A 23,286-nucleotide genomic window follows, 5' to 3' on the forward strand; every position below is an offset into this window, starting at 1 on the left:
TTATCTATACAACTGCGATAAGTCGGTGAAGTCTGACTGCCAGCCAGATCTCACAGTCGCCTCGTATGACCTAATATTAATGAAAGAAAAAGCCACACCAGGTCTAACCAACAAGAAATCATTTATTCCTAGTTACACATCATCTTTCATGACAGGAAAATCTCACTCGCACTCCAGACATGAATGGACAACAAAACATACAGACACAATGGCTGCTTGAATATACTCATCTTAACAGTATGACTTAAAATGTAACCGGTGAACAATGACAAGGGAGACCAGTATAGGATCTGGTCTTTTGAGGGTCCAAGACCATGATCCTTTAAGTGTGTATTATTAACAAGATGAGTCAAGATAATTTATTCATACACCATAAATAGAAATCTGCATGAAGACACCTTTCATGGAAACAGCACTGCTTACAAATGAGAAAACAAATAAGAAAAAATTCCTAAACAAGTGCACTTAAAATTATAAAACTCAAAACAAGTAAATCCATGTAATGCCATGTTAAAGAGGTTTTCCCATATCATTATCATGGAGTCCCTCTAAACTCTGCAAGACATGGAATAATAAACAATATGTAAAGATTGATAGTTTCCAACCCAGTCTAAGTAAACTCAGTCTCAGTGTATTTCGTTTCACTCCACCACTGACTCTAACAAAACCTAGTAGAAGGTCATGACAGGTAACCTTTGAGTGACCAATGACCGTCCAATCAAACGTGAGGCGATTAAATAGATTTAACCAATCAGACAACAGCTACTATTTAGGGATCGGAGGGACTTTCAAAATATTCAGGTCACTGACACAGATCTCTCCACAAACAAAAATCAGCATATAATAGTTATTTGACCTGCAGTATATACGCTTTGGGGTTTCTGTTGACATGGTTACCACTACCTAATATTTTCCCAAGCTGACATCCCTGAATATTGCCCAAAACACTATTTTCAGCGACTGTTTATGCACTGTTGTCATCGTTGTACATATGCCGTATGCATCACCAGGAAGCGAGCGTACGCTAAATAGCATTCAGAATTGTTCGGGTATGAATCTTTCTGAGATAAAAAGTTCAAAAGGTATGTGCGAATGTCCACTTTCGCGATTTGGTAAGCTGTGTTCTGATTGGTCAGTCTCAAAGGTTACCTGACGCGACCTCCCATAAGGTTTTGTTCGACTCAGTAGTGGAGTGTAACGAAAAATACTGAGGATAAGTTTACTTAGACTGGTTTCCAAACATAATTAGAAAATGAACTTTAATAGAGAGTGAGTGAACTTTGTTTAATGCCGCATACAGCAATATTCCAGCAGAGAACACCAGAAATGGGCTTCACTCATTTTTGGGAATCAAACCAAGGTCTTTGACGTGATGAGTGAATGTTTTAACCATTAGTCCACCCTACTGACCCCTGATATTTTAATGGCTATGCAGGCTAGACCATGATATGTCAAAAGCATAACAGGTATGGGTTTTCAGTGATCCTAATTTTTAAATCAATATTTTCTAAATAATATACTTTTTTTGTTGAATGTGGTCATTTAAATCTTAGTAAGTGACTTGTATGTTATACTGGTTTAGTTTTAACACAAATTTGTTGTGATTTCTACAATGGAATGTGCTCTCTTGTGGTTTTCAAATGGTTCATGAATTCAGAACAAACACAAAACATCTTCAACACACTACATGTCAGACTTTCATGTTTAACATAATTTCTTTATGAATAAATTCAGCTTTAAAATGAAAAAAAAAATTGAATATTTTCCAGTTTTAACAAGACAACCTCAAACATGTTCTGTGATGCAGAGTTAACTGATTATTTGAAACACTGCATGACAAAGTTATCTATTTACAGATTTTACTTAATTTTTACATGAAGATACTCATATTTATTTGAACAGAAAATTCAAAACAAACTGATGCATATTTGTAATAAAATTATTGATAAATGGATAGATTAAAAAATCAAATGTATTAATACACTAAATTCAAATATCTGTGAACTCATTATGAATCAACATATTATGCAAATAATTAAGAAGTTCTTGCAACTTAAAACATTGGCTTTAATGGAAACTATTAACTGAGAACATTCCTAAGATGATTTTCAAATGAGAATGTCAATGTTTCATGTGTGGAGACCATCTGTTTGGCAACCCTGATTATCTCCCTTACTTTCTAGGAGCATCTCATGAATGAAACTGAGTGAGTATAGTTTTACACCACTATTAGCCATATTCCAGCAATATCACGGAGACGGACACCAGAAATGGGCTTCACACATTGCACCTGTGTGGGAATATAAGTGTTCGTGTAACGTGCAAACACTTCAACCTGTAGACTACCCCACTGCCCCAATGAATGAAACTGTGTGGAATTCATACATAAATGATTTACAAAACTGATAGGATTATGTCAGTGTCAGTTGAATGACAACTGTAGTCATGATGATGATCATAATCATCATTATCTCTCCCAGTAACCATTTAAATAAGATGTTTTGCAATAAATATGTATCTCCCATGTAGTGTTGTTACATGAAAAATCATACCTTGTAAACATGTACAAGAATGTAAAAAATTGACAAATGGCTTACATAGACTCCTGTTCTGCTTTACAATCACATTACTTGCCAAATAGGCATAAAATCTGCATTAAAGCACACAACGCACATATACTGGTATTTGATTCACCACACAGAAATCAGCAACAATTAGAATTGCACCAGAGTAGACAATGTTATTTCAAGTTATTCACATATCAAACATATTTGAAAATAAATACAGCTCAGAGTTCTCAACCATTCCATGCACACATTCCATCCATGCTTGTATATACACAGGGATTTGAGACCATGCCATTGTCAGAAACGTGGCGAGAAAGACAGTCGCTAAAGGGGCCATTCATAATTTATGGCATGGGGGAGCGATGAAGACTTTAAGGGGAGTGGAGGTGTCACCCATTTACTTCTGGGGAGGTAGGGGTTCATCAATTTTGTGCATCCAAAGAGTAAAAGAAAATGCTTAAAATGGAGTTGGGGATGGAGGGTCATTGAATTAGTACATGACTTGCAGCTACAGCGTGCGTGTGCGTGTCTCAGTTGCTTTGCACGTTTTATATTTAGGGGGAGCGGGACTCAAACTGTACATGCTTCTCCACAAAAATCATCATCTTCCTCCCCCTTGCAATAAATTATGAATGGTCTCTAAACAACCTTTGTATTGCTTCATACAGGTATTGTCAAAACAACCTGGACCGTTTTTATCTAGCTTTTACACAGAAGGTTGTTCTGTACTTTTCCGAAACTGAAAAACATGGGATTAACACAGTCAAAATAATATTCCACTATGTTGTAATATCTGGCTTGTGTCGGTGGGGAGGCAAGTGCCAGACTTTAATATCTACCATTTTGGTTAAGCATGGGTAGATATCTGAAGCCATACCCCAGAACAAAATGTGGTTCCCAATATCAAAACCAACTGATCAGTCACTTTGCAAACTGTATGAGATTTCACCAGTAAGGGGTACATGTCCATAAAAATCGGAAATGCTGAATATCTACTGACAATTCATCATGGAAGCAAGTGACTGAATCAACGCCTAAAGGAGAAAATCTTACTTTCATATCGTCAGTTGTTGATGTTCTTTGTAAATGGATGATTAGACTATCAATAATTATCAGAGCTCCAGATAATTTTACAAGCAATTGGGTATTAACTCCCATGTCTGTTAATGTATGAGTCATTGCATTTTTTGAGGAGTAACCAGCATTTTGTATACTCCCAGTAGTTTAAAGAATTGAGTGCCTTTACACATACTGTCTTTTCCCTATTGGGCAATTAAAACTTCTAAATATGCGAATATAAATGCTTCTCAATAGACCTAAGTTTTAGTAATTCTTATATTCCCAAATCTAGTTGGCAGCCATTTTTGAACTGGCAACATGAAACTCACATGACTAGTGCAGTCAACTCCAGACAGTGGCTACGGGTATAACAGTATATGTATATATAGGCATGACTAAACATTTGCAAATGCTGTTGTAGAGTTCGGGTTCCACAACGAATTATCATTCGTAGGCCTATTTAGTTCATTGAGTACAGTATGCAAGCTATTATAGCCCTATTGGGTTTCAGGTAATTCTTACGTGATCTTTGTATTCCCAGATTTGTAATAAATTGAGTAAATGTTATTTTTATTGAGTACAATATGCAAATACGTGCCTTATCTGGAGCTCTTATTATAGATACTTATATCAAACTATACAATAAACAGATTATCAAAACATTTGAAGGACACTTTTCCCAACTTACAAAACCTATGTTTGTTTGAATCTTGCATGCAATTAGGTCTTTTTCCCCATGTTTCTATGGCAACCATGAGAATGGGGAATATACAAATGGCCAATGTATAATTTACAATGTCGAGCATAAAATAGCATCTAGGCCTCTTTGAGGGTCAATTGAAATGGAATTTGAAAGAATAGCCTCCTCCGCCGCCTCCACCTCCGAATGGATTAAATCCCTGATGGAAGAATGGATGACCCTGATGTTGCTGCTGCTCCTCAGGGTCAAGAGGGTCCTCACCATTGTCAAAGCGTTGTCGCTTTTCTGTAAAACACCAAGCAGGAATAGTTGAGATTCTGTTATTTGTCAGATAACAAATTAAAACGAACAAAGGGGTTATGCATAATATTTCAGCCTATTTTCAGTGTTCATATTTCTGATTTTGGTGTGTTATATTATAGATAATGTACATTGACTTTTCCCCAAATTACTCCTGTCCTACCTGGATCAGTGAGCACTTCCTTTGCAGCTGCCAAATCAATAAACTTCTTTTCTGCTTTCTTTCTTTCATCTCCTTCAGGATATTTGTCTGGATGCCATACCATGGCCAGTTTCCTGTAAGCCTTTAGGATATCCTTCTTCCTGGCCGTCCTGAACACAAAACATGACATATTGATGTACGGCACAGAGGGATAAATGTAGAAGGGTGTCAGTGAGTTCCGTATAATGTTACATACAGCAATACTCCAGCAATATCACAGTGTGGACACCAAAAATGGGTTTAACTCCTTGTACTTATGTGGGGAATTGAACTCGGTTCTTCCACGTGATGTGCGAATGCTTTAACCACCAGGCTACCCCACAGCCCCCAACACAACACTGTACACCTATACCTTACTGTGATCTAGGTTACCCCACAGCCCCCAACACAACACTGTACACCTATACCTTACTGTGATCTATGTTACCCCACCACCATGATAAATGTAACAGATTAACATTTAATAATATCAAAACATAAGCATAATAAATATACAAGTTATAGTTAATACTTTCAATTTTTAAAACTCATCCCATCTCATGTAGCGCACTTCTCCATGGTTTGATTTGTAACAGCAAATTACTCTCAACAGGTGGGAGATGGAAAACAGGAAGACACCAGCAGATAAAGGCTGCACTAGACTTTTCATCCTCTGAGTATAATTAGCAGTCGTATATTCATGGAAGCAATTGCTTGAGCAATGTTCCGGGGATACCCTTTAGCAACATAAAATCACCGCAGATGCGTCACACTTAGAGGTAGAGCCAGAGCCAAGGGGTTTTGGTTTGCAAGCCTTGACAAAATGAGAAACCAGCTTTGACCCATCCAGAAGAATGTGACCAAGGCCAATAAGACCTTCTTGCCGGACCTTAGTTTGTGTAGAACAACCAGAAAGAGGCCTCTGATAAGGACAGTGAAAGAAATTCCCAGAGCATTATGATCCCAGACTAACATGTCCAGTATTGGAAACATGACATGGATGGTTGAGAGTTCAACCTGGCCTTGAATACCTCCACTTGAGGACTGGTGATAAGGAGGCAGGTTTTTACTTGGTGGTGAAGAAAGTCTATCAGCTGGAAAAACTGGAGGGTCAGATCCAGGAAGAGCAGCCATCCTACTATGGCTGGGATCACTGCCACACACTGAATGACACAGGGGTTCAAAATTTCTTTAAAAGCCACTTGCCACAACCAACAGTAGCCATCAAACCGACTCCATCACAGAAGTTCAACTTCAACAGCCATTGTTTCTATACACAGGAAATTAAACATCATCTAATGTCACATCTAAAGAGTAACACTTAACATTTGATTCACAATACATAATGTCTGTACAAGACTGGAGAACTGCAAATGGCAGTCACAAGAGTATCCAGGGACAGGTCACATCATCTGCCCAGACTTCCAGAGATGTCCTATGTTAGTACCGGTAACTGCAACAGGGGTGCCTTATATCGACCCCCTTCTCCAAAATCCTGCATCTGCTCCTGGGCTGGGTGTTTATTCATTTTCAGGGACCCAGGCCCCACCCCCAACACCTGGTTTGCGTGAGCTGTTCAGAGATGCTGGAAACTTTGTTTCAGGTTGTTTCCATTCCACATTCAAAAGAACAAGAGAGCTTGCACGATGTGAGATAGTGAAAGTCAGAAAATTAATGACTAACAAGGTACCAGTGATGATGGAATGATCTGATTCCAAAAGGGCAGTTTAGTGAACGTTATAGTCTGTTAAGTCATTAATAGCTCCACATATTTAACAGTTTGGACAAATCCTAACTACAGATATTGAAGGGTCCTACCTTTTCACTCCTAATATCTTATAGTAGTCCCGTTTCTGGGATTGTTTGAGCATCTTTTGAGCTTTATTCAGGCCGTCTTGTACCCGTCGGTTGTTCTCATCAATATTAGCAGCCTCTTGATAATCGTTGATGGCTGAAACATAATCAAAAGTCAGCAACTTTATTTAGTTAAAGATGTATCTGAAAACATTGAAAGAAATATGCATGTTTGGCAATACCATAGAGGATGGTACAAATACAATTTAGAAGCAGTGCCTTGGGTCTTAACAAGGAGAATGACATACAGTAATATTCGTTTATAACGAACTCAAAGGGACTGTTGTTTTCAGTTCGTTGTAAGTGAAGTTCGTTCTAAGCGATTCGGGAATGTTCGTGAATATTCGGAAATTACCGAGAATCGTCACCACGCCACTGGTTTCAGACAAGATCATGTTCACACAGAAAATAAAATAAGATAAAACCAACGAACATATAATTGTCATGGATCATTCATTTCATCATCGATCATGTATTTTATCACGCATCTTTAACAAAATCAGTAATTTTGTGCTTCTGTGACGTCAGCCAATCATCAACTGACTTGCTGTCAACAGACGAGCTTTCTCCGTGTGTCATGGCTGAACATATCCCTTGTCGCTTCTTAAATCTCTCTAACCACGACTGATTGGCCTTGAAATCTGTACAGTGTATGTCCAAGTCTGCTGTCATGTCAGTCTTGGATTTACCGCCTGCATCTACAGCTTGGATGATTTGGTATTTTTGTCAAGATCTAGAGCTTTGCGTTGCCGTGACAAGCCCATCCATGCTGACTTGAAAGAAAGACTTCCCACATCGCTATTTATGCCTTGACAATGTCAACAAGATTCACAAGATTAAATAAATGATAACATTTCACAGGTAAGTTTATTTTATTATCCCCTTGATCCCCTGTGAGGAAGCCTGTTTGTTTTCACAAGCTAATTGGTGACACGTGAGATGACACGCAAGTGGATTCGGATCAGCTGTTCGTTATAAACACGTCAATTAACGCGTGAAATAGCACAGAGGGCCCATCAATTTGTTCGTTGTAACAGATAATTCGTACTATCAGTGTTCGGTGTATACGGTAGTTAATTCATAACAACATATAGGAAAGCAGTCGGGACTTCTGAATTTGTTCGTTGTAACCGGCAATTCGTTGTAAGCGTGTACGTTATAAGTGAACTTTACTGTAATAACATTGCTTTTTTTCTCTCTTCAGCTTTGAAGAAAAGAAACATTTCCCCTTGCTGTAAATTACTAAATCACATTTGACAGACTTTCTGTTCTCCAGAAAAACCTTACCCAGCAGCTTTAAGTTACACTTGTGATTAGAAAGTCACTTAAGCAAGTTCCAAAGGAACAGTGACTTCTCTTATTCTCTGCGGATCAGTCACTGTTAGGTGCCATACATGGTGAGATTTGTGCACTGAGAGTGAATACTGACGTGCAAGGACTGAGCATCATTACAGTAAGAACTGATGGTCATAGGAGAGTCACAAAGTGGTGGTGTCACTCACCTGCCTGAAAGTCTTCATTAAGTATATGTGCCTCTGCTCTGTCTGCCAGAGCTTCAATGTTCTGTGGGTCCAACTCCAGGACCTCCTCGCAGATCATCAGGGCATCAGACAAGTGACCTGCCTGTGGATACAACAGCACTGTCAGATCTTTCATCGTAAACATGCATTTGGATGAGCTTAAAGCCACTGGTCTGAGGGTATTGTTAGTGAATGAGACATTTCTATGCCACTTTTAGCAATATTCCAGCAATATCATGGCAGGGTACACCAGAGAAGGGCTTCACACATGGGAAATTGAGTCTTGAGCAGAAAGACCGCTTTAACCACTTGGCCAGAGAAGGGCTTCACACATGGGAAATTGAGTCTTGAGCAGAAAGACCGCTTTAACCGCTTGGCCATATCAACAGTGACAAACAGCAAGATGAAAGCTGATCAATGAAGTAACAGATAGTAACAGAAAATGTCTACTTTCAGCAGCATATTTTAAATTCATCTAAAGAGATGCATAGATTTCCATACGAAGAAGCACCAGATCTTACCTTGGAATGACAATGACACAGATGTGAGTGAGCGCGGAGGACATAGGGATGAACATTGGGTTCAGTCTTAAGCATTGCTTTGGCCTTGTCTATACAGTCATCAAATTTCTCCTCGTTGCTGTAGGTCTGGGCACTCTCAATCTGCTTGACCAGTTTCTTCACCTTCTTGTAGTGACTGAAGCATTCCTTGTGGTCTGGATCAAGCTTAAGGCACTCACGGATTTGCCTGTGGAAGAAAGCTGGAGTTTGAATCGAAAATTGTATATCTGGCATGCCATAGGGATCTCAGTCAACAGTGAATTGCAACACTTCGGCAACTGATCGTACAGACAACAGAGATGTAACTGATCACATAACTGAACACAGAGGCTGCCAAATCCTAATATTCTGATTGACGAGCTTTGACAACAGGTATTCCAGATTCGGCAATACAGTACAATGGATGACTTGAAACATTTACCGGCATGTGGATGTCAATATTTCTATTTCTCTATGGAGACAGAATCAGCATAAACAAACTTGCAGACTTGACCACATTGTATTCCCATACAAGAATCATCTGCTGTCCACATACTGCAGTGAGTTGGGAGTTGTCTAAAGGAGCTGAAGATGGTGGCTCTAAACTAAATGTATTTTAGTGAGTCCCCAGCAGCCAGTCAATTCTTATCTCTGTGTCGGCCAGCACTCACGTCAGAGATTCATCTGATTCGCCCATGTTGTAGTAAAGCATGCTGAGTTTAAGGTATCCCTTGGTATTGTCCGGCCTCAGTTTGGTGGTGGGGCGAATGTCTCCAGTCGCCTTGAACAGATCCCCTTCTGCGATGTAGCATTCTGCTCGGATCTCTCGTAACTCTGGGTCCCAGGGGCAAATCTAGAGCATAACAAATTGTCACAGGTTGAGCAAGTGAGTGTGTGACAGTCCAGTGATTGAGCGACAGTCCAGTGATTGAGCAACCATCTACACAACTGTGGTATGATGACATGAATTAACCATGACAGTAATTCTGACAATCCTATCTCCTATCACACGAAGAGAAGTTAATGGTGAACAATCCAAAACATGTCAGTATATAGACACAGCTCAAAGAGATAAATGAAACATGTTTTGCATTAGGAATGTTACTTATTCACACAATACAACACTGATCACACTTTGTAAGTATTTTAGTCCTCAGCAGAATCAAATGAAATGAAGTCAGAGGTAGAATGCCACTTACTTCTATAGCCCGAGTTAACAAGTCAATAGCCTCCTTAAAGTTAGCATGTTTATAAAATTCTTTGGCTTGTTGGATATCCTCCTCCAGAGGTTGGATCAGTTCGATCTGTCTTAGTGCATCTTCATTATTGGGATCTTTCTCCGCCTGAAACCAGGAGATAATGTCAGTGATAAATGTGAAAGTTTTCATGTGAGTTGGTAAAACTGCACAGTAAGAGATTTTATTTTTGCCTTTGAATATTAGGGGCTGTTCATAATATAAAGCTAGTGTGTGCATGCATATGTGTGTGCTTTTCTATGTTTTTCAAACCATCCCACCCAAATTAAATCCCCCCAATCTATGAGTCATGTTCAAATCAATTACCCCCTCCTATAATTATTAAGCATAATTTTTGAATATTTTCATGTACATAATTGTTGAAACACTCCTGGTACAAAATTGATGACCTCCCCTCCATCCTCACAACAAAATGGTCACCTCCCCCTTTTCATAAAATTGCCATCACCCCCTAGCCATAAATTATGAACAGTCCCTTAGTACCCAGTTGTGGATTGTACTGATCTGATCTTTTCACATATTTCCAGGGTCTTCTGCTATGAAACGTCTCATCTGATCTCCAATCATTATCCATATCAAAACAGCAATACAATCAAACCCTTATCAATAATTCATAATTGGACAAAAAAACAAACCCAAACATTTTGTTTGAGAGTGGGTAACCAGTTGTGCATATGAAGAAGAATACAGTTTAACTATGTGATAGAACCTGACAGCTTATCTAACTTTATGTGACAGAAGCTGATAGCATATATGATTTCATGTGATAGAACCTGACAGCTTATCTAACTTTATGTGACAGAAGCTGATAGCATGTATGATTTCATGTGATAGAACCTGACAGCTTATCTAATTTTATGTGACAGAAGCTGATAGCATATATGATTTCATGTGATAGAACCTGACAGCTTATCTAATTTTATGTGACAGGAGCTGATAGCATATATGATTTCATGTGATAGAACCTGATAGCTTATCTAATTTTATGTGACAGAAGCTGATAGCATATATGATTTCATGTGATAGAACCTGATAGCTTATCTGATTTCATGGACATAAGTTACATACAGAGAGAGAGAGAGTGCTGGCAGAAGTGTAGTTGAGTTCCTACTGAGATAACCTTAACAATAAGCTGATGTTTGAACGATTCTGCAATGACCTCAAAATGAATGTCCTCAATCTAGCAACTTCCATACCCAACTATGCTGGAAGATATTTTGACAATGATTTTCATTCAAAATATGAAAACTAAAGAAAAAATATATTCTAGAATCATTTTCTTCCACTAGCAAGCAAAAGATCATCCTTGATATCTCCAGGGTATACACTCCGATAAGTCTCCACTATACAATGGACGCATCTACAGGTTGGCCAAATAATTTTATTACCTCCCTTTGCTGGCTACGCATTCTCACAATGGCCAATCAGCTAGGCCACCGATGTAACCGAGCTTGCCAATGTCAACAAAGGTAGCAGTTGTGAAGATTTGCCCACAGTGCGACTCAGATTATAGGGATATTACACAGACAAATTTAGACAAACCTGTAGAGGTCTCCAATTCTTTGAAGAGAATCATCCTTGGGGTACATATATGCATTTTCTGCTGCCGGAAAATGTCACATGACAGTTGTATCAATGTTTTAATAAAATACTGTACAATAAACAAAAAAGTCTTTTTTTTCCTTCTGCTGATACATAAATCAGGGAACAGAATTGCGTGGAGGTGGGTGGCCCTACTCCAAGGACGATTCTCTTCAAAGAATTGGAAACCTCTACAGGTTTGTCCAATTCTGTTTCATAGGGATCGTCCTTGGGGTACATATATGCATAACTCAGACTCCCAAAGACCAGAGGCTATGGAGGACGGAATTCTGGTACAGTATTGAATTATTAGCGATCATAATTATGAAAATTAACACACGCAACAAAGACTCACCTGTGTGACTCCCGATGAACTTCCATGAGATGCATTATGGGAGAGAACCAACAGGGAGCAACCGCACCAAGTCCGACTCAGAGCTAAGCATGATAAGCGAGCACTGTAAAAAGTGTCAAAGTCGCCCCGCCCACATAGTTAATCGTATAGAGAGCACCGAAAGGGGGAAAAACCGGATTAAGACTGACAAAAAATCTAATCCGGTCGCAGTCACAGGTTGACATGTCAACAGTGGAGATTGGCACTAATACACAGTAGGTCAGCAGCATCGACTGTCAAGTAACCAAGACTCACTCGGTCAGGGTGGCAGGACACTGGCCACTGGAGGGAACTAAACCTTGCACGCTCACGTGAGTGCGTATCAAGCTGATAGTGCTTGATGAACGTGCCAGGCCTGCTCCAAATAGCAGCAGAGTAAATCTCTTCAATGGGCAGTGCCAATGCGAATGCTTTCGAAGTGGCTACTGCCATGACCGAGTGAGCCTTCAAACCCTCAGGGGGAGGCTTGCGCTTAGCCTGATATGCGGCACAGATAGCAGAAACTAGCCAGCGAGAGGGAGTTTGTTTGCTAGCCGGCAACCCAGCCTTCCCACCACCGTAACAGCAGAACAGATGGGTACCCATACAGATCCCCTGTGTTCGTTTGATATAGACCTTGAGAGTCTTACAGACAACCAACGGGTGAGTGCGCAGAGGTCCCCAATGTAGAAGGCTGGGTGAGAGTGGGAAGTTCAATAGGAGCTGTCACATGGAAAGCATGATCGATCTTCGGACGGTAAGTATTTGGGAGGCGAATACTGACACGGTCAGGGTGAAACATTGTCAGCGCCGGGTCTGCAGACATGGCATGTAAATCGCCAACCCTTCTCCGAGATGTTACCGCCACCAGAAATACAGCCTTCCATGCTGAATGGAAATAGCCGATAGACGTGAGAAAGTGGGAAAGGACAGCCAATCAAGCACGATTGACAAATCCCAAGGTGGGCTGGTTCGCCGGATAGCAGGTCAAACCTGATCCACGCCAGCTAGGAAGGGCTGTACAAGAGGGTGCTGCCCCAGAAGAGCACCATCGACAGGGGTGTGAAAAGTGGAAATAGCGGTGGAGTCGCCGCAAATGGTCAAAGCCGCCAGGCCTTCTTCCAAACGAGCTTGCAAGAACTCCAATACTCAGACTAAATCCACAGAAAAGGGATCTGCAATCCCCCTAACTGAACATCAGCGTGCATAGTGGAACCACCTATCCTCGTATTGAACGTTTGTCGAATCCCACCTCGAAGCCAGAATTGTGTCTGCAACTGCCGCAGGAATTCTGCGCGCTTCGAGGCTAGACCTGACAGAGGCCAAGCCACCCACTGAATCCGTGGATTGGGGTGTGGCGCACCGTTCTGAGTGAGCATGTCTGGTCGCAAAGGTAATAGATCAGGAGGCTGAGCCAGAAACCTGAGAATTACCGGAAACCAGCTCTGTGACGGCCAAAGTGGTCCCAGAAGCACAAGCAGCCGAGTCAGCTGGGTGGACGGAACTTCTAACATGCAGTTCAACCCCTTGAGGTTGAGAATGGGACGGAACCCGCCGTCATTCTTGGGAACGAGGAAGTACGTGGAGTAAAACCCAGCCTGTTCCTCGCCCTGGGGTACACGCTCTATCGCTGACTTGTCCAGCAAAGCCTGAACCTTGTCGCACAGAATACCTGCCTTGGTCGGACAGGCTGACACCGGAGTTATGCCTTATGCAGACAAAGTCTGGCGGGCCTCGCTTCCACAGTGGTAGATGGCCGACATGAATGGTGGACAGCACCCATGTATTTCGTGTTGCCTTCTCCCACTCCGGTAGGAAGAGAGAGAGTGGCCCTCCCACTGGGATATGAGACCAGAGGGCGTGAGTAGTCCCCTGCAGCACAGGGTGTTACAGGGACTGCCCCGCGAGAGCAGCCAGCGGAGTTAGCGGGGGGTCGGGGCAGACCCCCGGATCCCGCGAAAAGGCTGCTGTGAGCTGGACAAAGAGGTCCGCCCCTTCCCCTTGCCCTTGGCGGCGTGGTTTCTCTTCCTACTCCTGCCCAGCGGCTGATGCCAGCTGGCAGACTCGGGCGTAGGCTGTGCACCGAGGGCGACCGAAGTAAACACACACTCATTATAGGGGATCCATCACATCCTGAACCAGCGAGGGGAGTATGCGGAGTTGCGTCTGTGAGGGTTGCCTAGGAGCAAACGCCTTACCTGGCATGCGGAACTCGGACGAGTCCGGACGGCTTGTCAGGTCTGCGGCCTGGAGAATTGCCTGTGCTATTCTCTGATGCACTTCCCGCAAGGCCGAGGAAAAACGAAAGGCACCCTCAGCCTCCTCAACCTCCCTGACATCCATTGCTTCAACATCCGAGCCCGAAGCCAAGGCAGAGTCCTCCCGAAAGGAAGACCCACGCCCCGACCGCGCGAGCGAGAGAGAGGAGACAAGAGCAGAAAGCACCCTCTGCTCCAGCCACTGATGCGGATCCTTCCGAACCCCGGTCCCAAGACAGAACCGAGTCCCCCGTTCTCATGGGGAGGGGTGACGCAGGGACCAGAGCCCCACGAAATCCTCAACGGACCCTGCGCCAAGACAGAGAGGGACTGGGAGTGAACCCTCAGTCTCCGGGGTAGCCGAGGCGTCTGGACCCGAAGCCAAAGGCAACAGGTTGACAGCCACCTCGAGACTAGTGGAGCGAGACGAGCTCGGCGATCCGCCCCCGACACCCTCCGTCCCCCGTCCAGAGTGCGTGAGGAACTCATGCCGGAGACCTCCAACGGACTCATGAACGAGGGACTTCACCGAGTCCATATGCTGTTGGAACAACTGTGTGATTAGTGCCATATCAAAACCGGAGGAAGGGGAGTACGAACAAACCTTAGCTTTACCCTTAGATTTCGGCTTATCAGGCTTAGCCCGTTTAGACTTGGACGGGGGAAGCTCCGACGGCTCCCCTCCCGCCTCGCGCAATTCCTTGAAGAAAAGGTAAACAGCCGCTCTCCGTTTACGTGCCCAGGGGGAGAAACCTAAGCACAGTTCACAAGCGTCAGGGTCATGTCCCGCCACTTCCAGGCAACGAAGGCACTTAGAATGCTCGTCTTAGGGGGGGTATATTCGACCCGCAAGACGCACACGCCGTAAACACCTGAAAGCCAAGAATGCAAGGCATAAGCTAACGGCGAACACAACAGCATACCTATGTATAAACGTAATGTAACATGTAAAAAACATTGAAAAGTATGTGAACGCCCGCAACATGAACTAGTAGGTACAAGACGCAATAGTCCAACCTGCGGGGACGCCGGCTTCCCGCCATGGGAAAGCAACACATGCATAACCCACGGGAAAGCCGCCGCAATACAACTCTAGTCACAGACAAAGTAACGCTAATGTTTAAAACGTTCTGTTTTCTTTGTAACAAACGAATAAACCATACATACAGTAGAGGAAGACTCCTGAGACACATATGTAAGGTAACTTTGAGAACTTTGTAGAATTTCCAGCTTGTCCGTACACCATGATGACAGCAGAAGGAATGATGATACAGGCTTGGATGCATAACTGGTTGCCTGCGCATGCGCAGGAAGAGGGGTGACTCCACGTGGTGAGGGGCAGTAAAAAGAACAAAAAAGACTTTTTTGTTTATTGTACAATACTTTATTAAAACATTGATACAACTGTCACGTGACATTTTCCGGCAGCAGAAAATGCATAATGTACCCAAAGGAAAACGAATTATAGGTCCAAAACTTTTGAAAAATATGTGCAAAATCTCCTTCTACCGCCTTCAGAGAACTTCTGCATGGTTTGTTTTGCCAAGTTTGATCAGTTAGATAATTTCAAAAGCGAAAGCTAGTTGTGGTTTGCTCAACTTCCTAGCGTAGACACATGATTGAATGAAAAGCCAGCCAAGGGAGGTAATAAATTTAACGGCTTTGAGCGGAAGACGCATCCAGGGTATAGTGGAGACTTGTCGCAATGCATACTCTGGAGTTATCGAGGATGGCAAAAGATGTAAGTGAGCTATTTTACGTCAGCTCCCCCTGGAAATATTCATGTATCTTCACGCTCCAACCTCGTTACTATTTCAAAGTGCAAAGTATTATAATAGTTACCTCCCTTCCCCGAGCATGTCTGAATTTGAAAACTCAGCTATAAACACTGGTAATCTAGACCAATAAACAAATAAAAATTATACCGTTTTTTTTAAGAAATGAAAACATGACTATTACCTTCAAGTTCTCTCACTATCAAGTAGTTTATAAGTTGTTATGTTCAGTTTTGTTTCATACTCTCTCTTCAGGTTAGAAATATGAAATATATTCAATTTGGTACTGAAAGCCACACTTGGCAATATTGCAGGTAGATGACAGAGGTCTTTAAATAAAATAAACTGAGTCTGGACAAGACAGTGATTGACATGTTTGATCTATGCCATTGCGATATCATGACATGCATCCAGCAGGCGTGACCACCTTTCCTGTTGTTTATCTCTTATGAGCATGGGTTAAAGACCTGGATGTGAAATAATCAGAGACATCAGTAATAATCTGAAATCTACTCACCACACTTTCATAATCATCTAAAGCATCTTCTAATTTTCCTTGTTTTAAAAATACATTTGCTCTCTGCAGCCTTGCCTGCAAAACAAACACACAAATAACAACCAAAGACACAAACACATTCACTTGTGGGATAAAACACAACTCTGCGGCTATGGTTAGGAAAGTAAAACCTGAGTGAGTGAGTGAGGGAGTTTAGTTTTACGTCGCACTTAGCAATATTACAGCTATATGGCGACGGTCTGTAAATAATCGAGTCTGGACCAGACAATCCAGTGATCAACAACATGAGCATCGATCTGCGCAATGGGGAACCGATGACGTGTCAACCAAGTCAGCTAGTCTGACCACCCGATCCCGTTTGTCGCCTCTTACGACAAGCATAGTCACCGTTTATGGCAAACATGGGTTGCTGAAGGCCTATTCTACCCCAGGACCTTCACGGGTAGTAAAACCTGAGACAGGAGGGTGAGGCGAAGTAAGACCAAAAGAGTGCAGCGCTCGAGGTCTTACTTCTGTCCACCTGATGGTCTAAGGATAAGTTTTAAAATCATAACCAAGGAGGAGTGCTTCATTATACGTATAAGCCGGCAATGACTGATAAATAGATGATCATGTAATGAAGCCACATAACAATAACCGAAGCTCTAGTAAAATCAATTTTGTAACTATAAATAAGTAATTCATCACTGCATCTTTGTCGACTCGGTGCCTGTGAGGCTGTGCAACTAATCTGACATTTGTGGTTCCATTTTTGCTGGGGTAAACATTTACACATTAAAATTGATCTTCATTGATATTTTTCAGTTGATTGCAAACACTCACATGTCATCAGGATTTGACTGTTAATGGTGATATAGAGTTAGGAAAGCCGGGGAAAAGGGTCCTACTTTCACAATAGTGAGTGAGTGAGTTTAGTTTTACGCCGCACTCAGCAATATTACAGCTATATGGCGGCGGTCTGTAAATAATCGAGTCTGGACCAGACAATCCAGTGATCAACAACATGAGCATCGATCTGCGCAATTGGGAACCGATGACACGCGTCAACCAAGTCAGCGAGCCTGACCACCCGATCCCGTTAGTCGCCTCTTACGACAAGCTGAGTCGCCTTTTATGGCAAGCATGGGTTGCTGAAGGCCTATTCTACCCCGGGACCTTCACGGGTCTACTTTCACAATAAATAAAACTGGGACACATTGTGAGACCAAAGTGAACAAACAGATCAAATACAAGTAAATCACACAGGAATATTGCAGTCCATGGCCAGGAGTATATGAAACTCCCAGGTTCTCACAGACTCAAAGTATAGGCAGAAGTCACACCAGTGGCCAAACTGGGTGATACAGTGGACGCTGTCAAAAACTGGCATCTGTCCAATCCAGCAAGTTGTCAACACTGGCATAAAAACTAAGTCCCTTCCATGGCTTGTACATTTATAACCAGCTCTACAATCTGGCACATTGTCTAAAACGGATTATTTTTGCAGTCGAAATGAGTGCCAGATTAAACAGCTTCCACTGTATTCGTTATTGAACTTCATCCAACTGATACAATACTATGTATTGTGGTAAAATTTTATATTTTCCTGAAAAGAACATAAAATATATGTCATATGAAATGACTGAAGTATTTGAAATATCTGATGTTTATACAACCACAAGGGTACATCTCACTATATATTAGACATAAGGTAAGGTAAGTACATAATTCTCTGATTACAAAGAGAAGTGACTTTACTTACCCCTGTGAAATCTGGACGGAGTTGTATGACCTTGTCAAGGTCAGGTAAAGCTGACCTAGATTTGCCCAGGGCAAGATACACTGTTGCTCTTCGAAAATATGTTAAATAGTTGCCTGGATCACCCTCTGGAAAGACAGGACAAACAGTTAAAAAAATGACACCCAGGAAAATCACATAATTAGTCCCATCTGTATCTACTGGCGCACAAGGATAAGTTGGATTTTCGCAGAGAATGAGTCTACGAGAAGTAAGTGGTACAACACTAGAAGCAAACTCACTGGGTTTGTGAAAGGTAGAGCACATGCAGTGCATGCCTTGCTCATAATACTCTCATGTAGTTGGTGGAGCAAGTCAGTAATAGACAACACTTGATTGTGGACAACCTTGGGCCTCTTCACTCACGATGACAAGCGCCAGTCAACAGCTTTCATACATTCTAATATGGGTCAGTTGTCCGTTTGGTGCATAACTTATCCTTGTTTGCCATGCTCGATAACTCCAGAGTATGCATTGTCCGCTTGGTGCATAACTTATCCTTGTTTGCCAGTAGGACAGTGAAAAATGAGTGAGGCATTCAAAGCATTTTTTCCAAGTGACACCAGAAAATATCATAAAACTGAACAAAAAACCTCTGATCAAAGGTATTACATTGTCAATAAAACAGATGAAACATAACTAACCTTTAAATAGATATCCTACCTTTCCAATCTATTCATGAAGCTGCCATGGTGACTGATAACATGTCCCATGGCTATGTATGACGGGGAAATTAGGCGATCAGTGAGCAAGGTGAGTCACAATGGTTCATACACACAGGTCAGTATACTGTTTTCAAGCGGTGCTTGCACAACTCTGACAATATGTTAAAATATCTCTTGACTTCTGTTCTAAAATGACTATGATTCAAGATAGTGTGCTCATCTACATATCTCACCTTGTTTCTGAGGAAATTACTAGGAAATTCAAATTAAGAAAATATTGCTGGCTAAAAAACATAATCCAGACACTGACGGATGAATTTAACAATATACATGAACATACATTTTCAAAAGAAATGTATCTGCACTGAGAGACTGATGAAATAATGTTTGGTGTATGACAACAAATCTTCATTTGCCAAGATTTCTACAATTTTAAGCACTAAAAAATATAAAAATAGGGTTGAATTAGAAATGAGACAATTTTTTTATGATAAATCCAAGATGGTGGCTCGACTCACCCACGGCTGCATGGTAATGTGACAATGCGTCTGCTAACTGTCCAGCTGCTAACAGCTTCTTGCCCATCTCTAGATGATCTTCAACCTCACTGGATGATCCCTCCACACCTGCACCATCAAACAGTTACCATGGTTACTGTACTTTGACTGTAACATAAAGCTGGACTGAGTTGTTTGTGGCCTCTTCAGTGGTATAGACAGACCAACAGTCCAGTTCACAAAGCTACCACTATGGCCATAATAAGTCCATATTTTAACATAGACATGGCTGCTTTGCAGAACTAATATAATCCATGGCATGCAAATCCTGCAAGCATAACGTTCTGCTTTTAATAATCCGTGATAACTGACATGTTGTATTTCTAGAAATTCCATCTGAATTCATTAAATTCCATGTCCAAGAGAGTAAGCATTGTTTACATCATTTCAACTTATATTTACCATGTTCACAGCTGCACCAGAAGTGGGCTTCACATGTTATAATCTGGGAGATCTGAACTGGAGGCTTGACGTGCAAGCCCTTTAACCAAGAGGCTACACCATTATCAAATAGCATAGAGACCACATGATTTGGGAAAAGATGATCAACATTCTGATTTTCATGACATTTTGAAAGTGAGAATACTACTTTGCCATGTGAACTGAACTTGTATGTACAACTGGAAATAAGATTACCAAAATGAGAATTATCAATTAGGAGTGCAGTGTCTTACTGGTATATCCGAAAATGCTTTTTTCAAATAATATGACTGTGCATTGAAATACATTTTCTGAGAACCGGTGAAATGGGTTAAGAACATTATATGAAATTTTCATGATGATTATTATGGTTTAAATTAAACTCTACATAGAAGTTCATTCACAAATGATGTTTCCTTCATTATTCAATGACAAGATGGGTAACTGCAATATTAAAAATTGTTAAAAAGAAAACAGAATCCTAATTTGGAGATTGCTGCTATCAGAACTGGCACATATATGTTTTGGGACTTATGATGTTGAAAAACAGGACTGAAATGCACAAATACATACTGCAACACGAGTACATGAATAGCAAAATATTGCAATAGAACTTATACTGAACACAAAAGAAACATATCTGTTTTTTTGTCAAGGTTTAGAAGACATAAACATGAACGCTTACTTCTCTGAGATTTCATTTTTTCGAAACTTGCCTTTCTTTTGCTGTTAACCAACACACAGCCCTATAATCAATACACCAGAATATGCTGACAAGGATTTTGCATACGTTGACATATACACCACAAACTGGCAGTACTACATATCAGAAACATATTAATAACATTAATTCAAATATTTCATTTCATCTGCGTTGCAGGTGTTGCATCAGACACTTCAAATAACATGACTGTTGTAAAAACATTTTTGTATGTTGGATGTTTCAACAGCAACAAATATCTATAAAATCTTAGCTATTCAGAATATTCTGCTGATGCCAATTTGAAAATTTAAAAAAATTGTTTATGTGTACTACACATAGGAGGGATGGCAACAGGCAAACTGGTCTTAAGCTGAAAACTTAATATTGTGTCATCAAATGGAGGTTCAGATGATTCACAAAGTTGATCAGTTTTGAATAAAATCGTGGGAAATCTGCAAAAAATTGCCATCCCTGACATTAGGACATGAAGATAGTTCTCAAGGTTATTTCAATAAAAACTGTGTCAGGAAACCACTCTCAACTTTTGAACGTAACTTTCAAATCCATAAAAGTCAAATAAGAAAAGCTTACCACATCTTTAGCATTGATATATAAAATATATATAATTAAAAAAAATCACACATTTGGAGGCGCAATGGTACTTATTTACGAATCCTAGATAAATATGCCAGTTATAACTGTTTCAAACATAAAAGATTAGTAAAGGATGTGACATGTTAATCTGCAAGGATCAAATTACAGCAGCTACCTGACTGTGACAGAGCAGCATGAGTATCGATGAGTCGAAGCATGTGGCAGAGATGAGAAGTAACAGCTTAATACTAAGGCAATTAAATCTCATCAGGGGTCTTCACACATGCAACGCTGAGATAAGGTACGATAAATCCCAGACGCACACAAAAAGTCACAAGTATGACAGCTTGTCTTTAAGCTGGGGAAATAATATTTTTCATGCATACTGTTAAAGACAGTGGCAGTAAGAACTAGAATATGTCTAAATCTAAGCATGAGCATATTCCATGAGGAATTTCAGATTGGGACTACCCCCCACCCAGAATCTCTTGCTTATAGGATAGGGTCCTGTGTTAGTTATTTATTTTACTACTGAGTGATAACTAACAGGCATTTATCAAGACAGAAGTTGGACCAAAACTGTTTGATCTAATATAATTTCTCCATAGCCATCATCAGATTTTACTGTTTACCTTCACTAATAATAGACTTTGGACCAGACAATCCAGCGATTGATATCATGAGCATTATACAAGGATATGACGATATATATCATTCAAACAGCAAGTCTGATCACTTGATACCCTTACATGGATCTCATAACAAGCATAGGTTGCTAATTGTCACTGGAAACTCTAGATTGATGACATTATCATTGCCACTGATATTGTGACAGTCACTAAATATGTAGCATTTATGATATACACTCAGTTGTTGGGGGGAGGGGCGTGCTGGCTAAAGCGCCAGGCTAGTGATCCAGTTAGTTTGAGGTGTCGGGATTGACCCCACCTGTGACTGGGTGTATATCCTTGGAGTCAGTTTTGTGTGCAGACACTTTCCATATTGTCACAAACCCTAGTGTGCAGTACACAGCCCTATGCACTAGCGGGTACAGCAACGTGCAGTAAACTTGGACAAAGTACTGTGACTATGTGTCCCAGTCCACCCAGCTGTTAATTGGGTACCTCATTAGGATGAGAGAGCCACAAATAACTCAGTGCGCCTAGTGGCAGCAAGAGTTGTATACTCCCCAGGGAGTTGAGATTGATAATACAATGTGACGCCAAGACTGAAATACAATGAGGGAAACAAATACCAGCGCCTTGAGCAAGCAATAGTTGCAAGGATATGTGCTCATTATAAATATCCAATAACAACACCCAAATGACAAATATTTCATAGTTTTTAGTGATCATTTGAAAGGAGAAAATGTTAAAAGACAAAACAGGTACATTTTCAGTGTCTTACAGTGTTTTGCTTAAATTATGTAACTTTATACCTTCATTAGGACTTGATAAGCCAGGATTCCAACCCTCATATTAACCTTACAAAAATGACAATGTTCACGAAAGACTTATAAACCATGGTAGGTTGACTGGGTATTAATGATAAATAGGATTGTTAACCATAGAATACGAAACATTTTACACAGTTTGGGCTACCAATGACACCTGATAATATTAGCAATGTAGCATCATATTAATTACTATATCATATTTAAAATATTTCACCTTTACAAGTAATTGGCAGAGATCTTCACATGTATTCCAGGAAAGCTTAAAGAAATTTCCCATATAAAATTCATGAGAACGCTTGACAGACGTAAATCGTACTCAATTAAAGCTTAAAGCGAATCGTTAAACCACACGTAGACCTAACATGTTAGTTTGAGGTATAGAAATGCGAATTGTTTTCGATTTAGAAATTTGAAATCAGCGACTGACAAATTCTGTACTCACCATCTCTAAGGAGATCTAGTGTAAAGATGAAGAGGGATACGGAATGAAATATCTGTATCGGCTGCGTTAACCCAGTCATTTCTGTAAAGACACCTCAGCATTTACTCCAGAACATCTCTCGGTTTATAGACCAAGTTGACAGTACTCGTGGTCAACCTCGATTGGATAGCACGTGCACTTCCGGGTCAAACT

The 23,286-nt window shown here is 40.9% G+C and overlaps 1 protein-coding gene across 1 annotated transcript; it reads right to left on the reverse strand.

Annotated features, from left to right (window-relative positions):
- Window positions 1-104: 104 nt before the first annotated feature.
- On the reverse strand, window positions 105-23,257 carry LOC137281458 (dnaJ homolog subfamily C member 3-like). The gene is made up of 11 exons (XM_067812697.1): window positions 23,095-23,257; window positions 19,441-19,548; window positions 18,222-18,346; window positions 16,481-16,555; window positions 9,920-10,063; window positions 9,392-9,573; window positions 8,703-8,928; window positions 8,164-8,284; window positions 6,626-6,758; window positions 4,790-4,938; window positions 105-4,611 (listed from the first exon to the last, which is right to left on the reverse strand). The coding sequence occupies exons 1-11, from the start codon at window positions 23,171-23,173 to the stop codon at window positions 4,460-4,462; spliced, it is 1,494 nt and encodes a 497-aa protein (XP_067668798.1). The 5' UTR covers window positions 23,174-23,257; the 3' UTR covers window positions 105-4,459.
- Window positions 23,258-23,286: the final 29 nt, after the last annotated feature.

This window comes from Haliotis asinina, chromosome 4, assembly GCF_037392515.1.
Source record: "Haliotis asinina isolate JCU_RB_2024 chromosome 4, JCU_Hal_asi_v2, whole genome shotgun sequence".
Classification (NCBI taxonomy): domain Eukaryota; kingdom Metazoa; phylum Mollusca; class Gastropoda; order Lepetellida; family Haliotidae; genus Haliotis; species Haliotis asinina.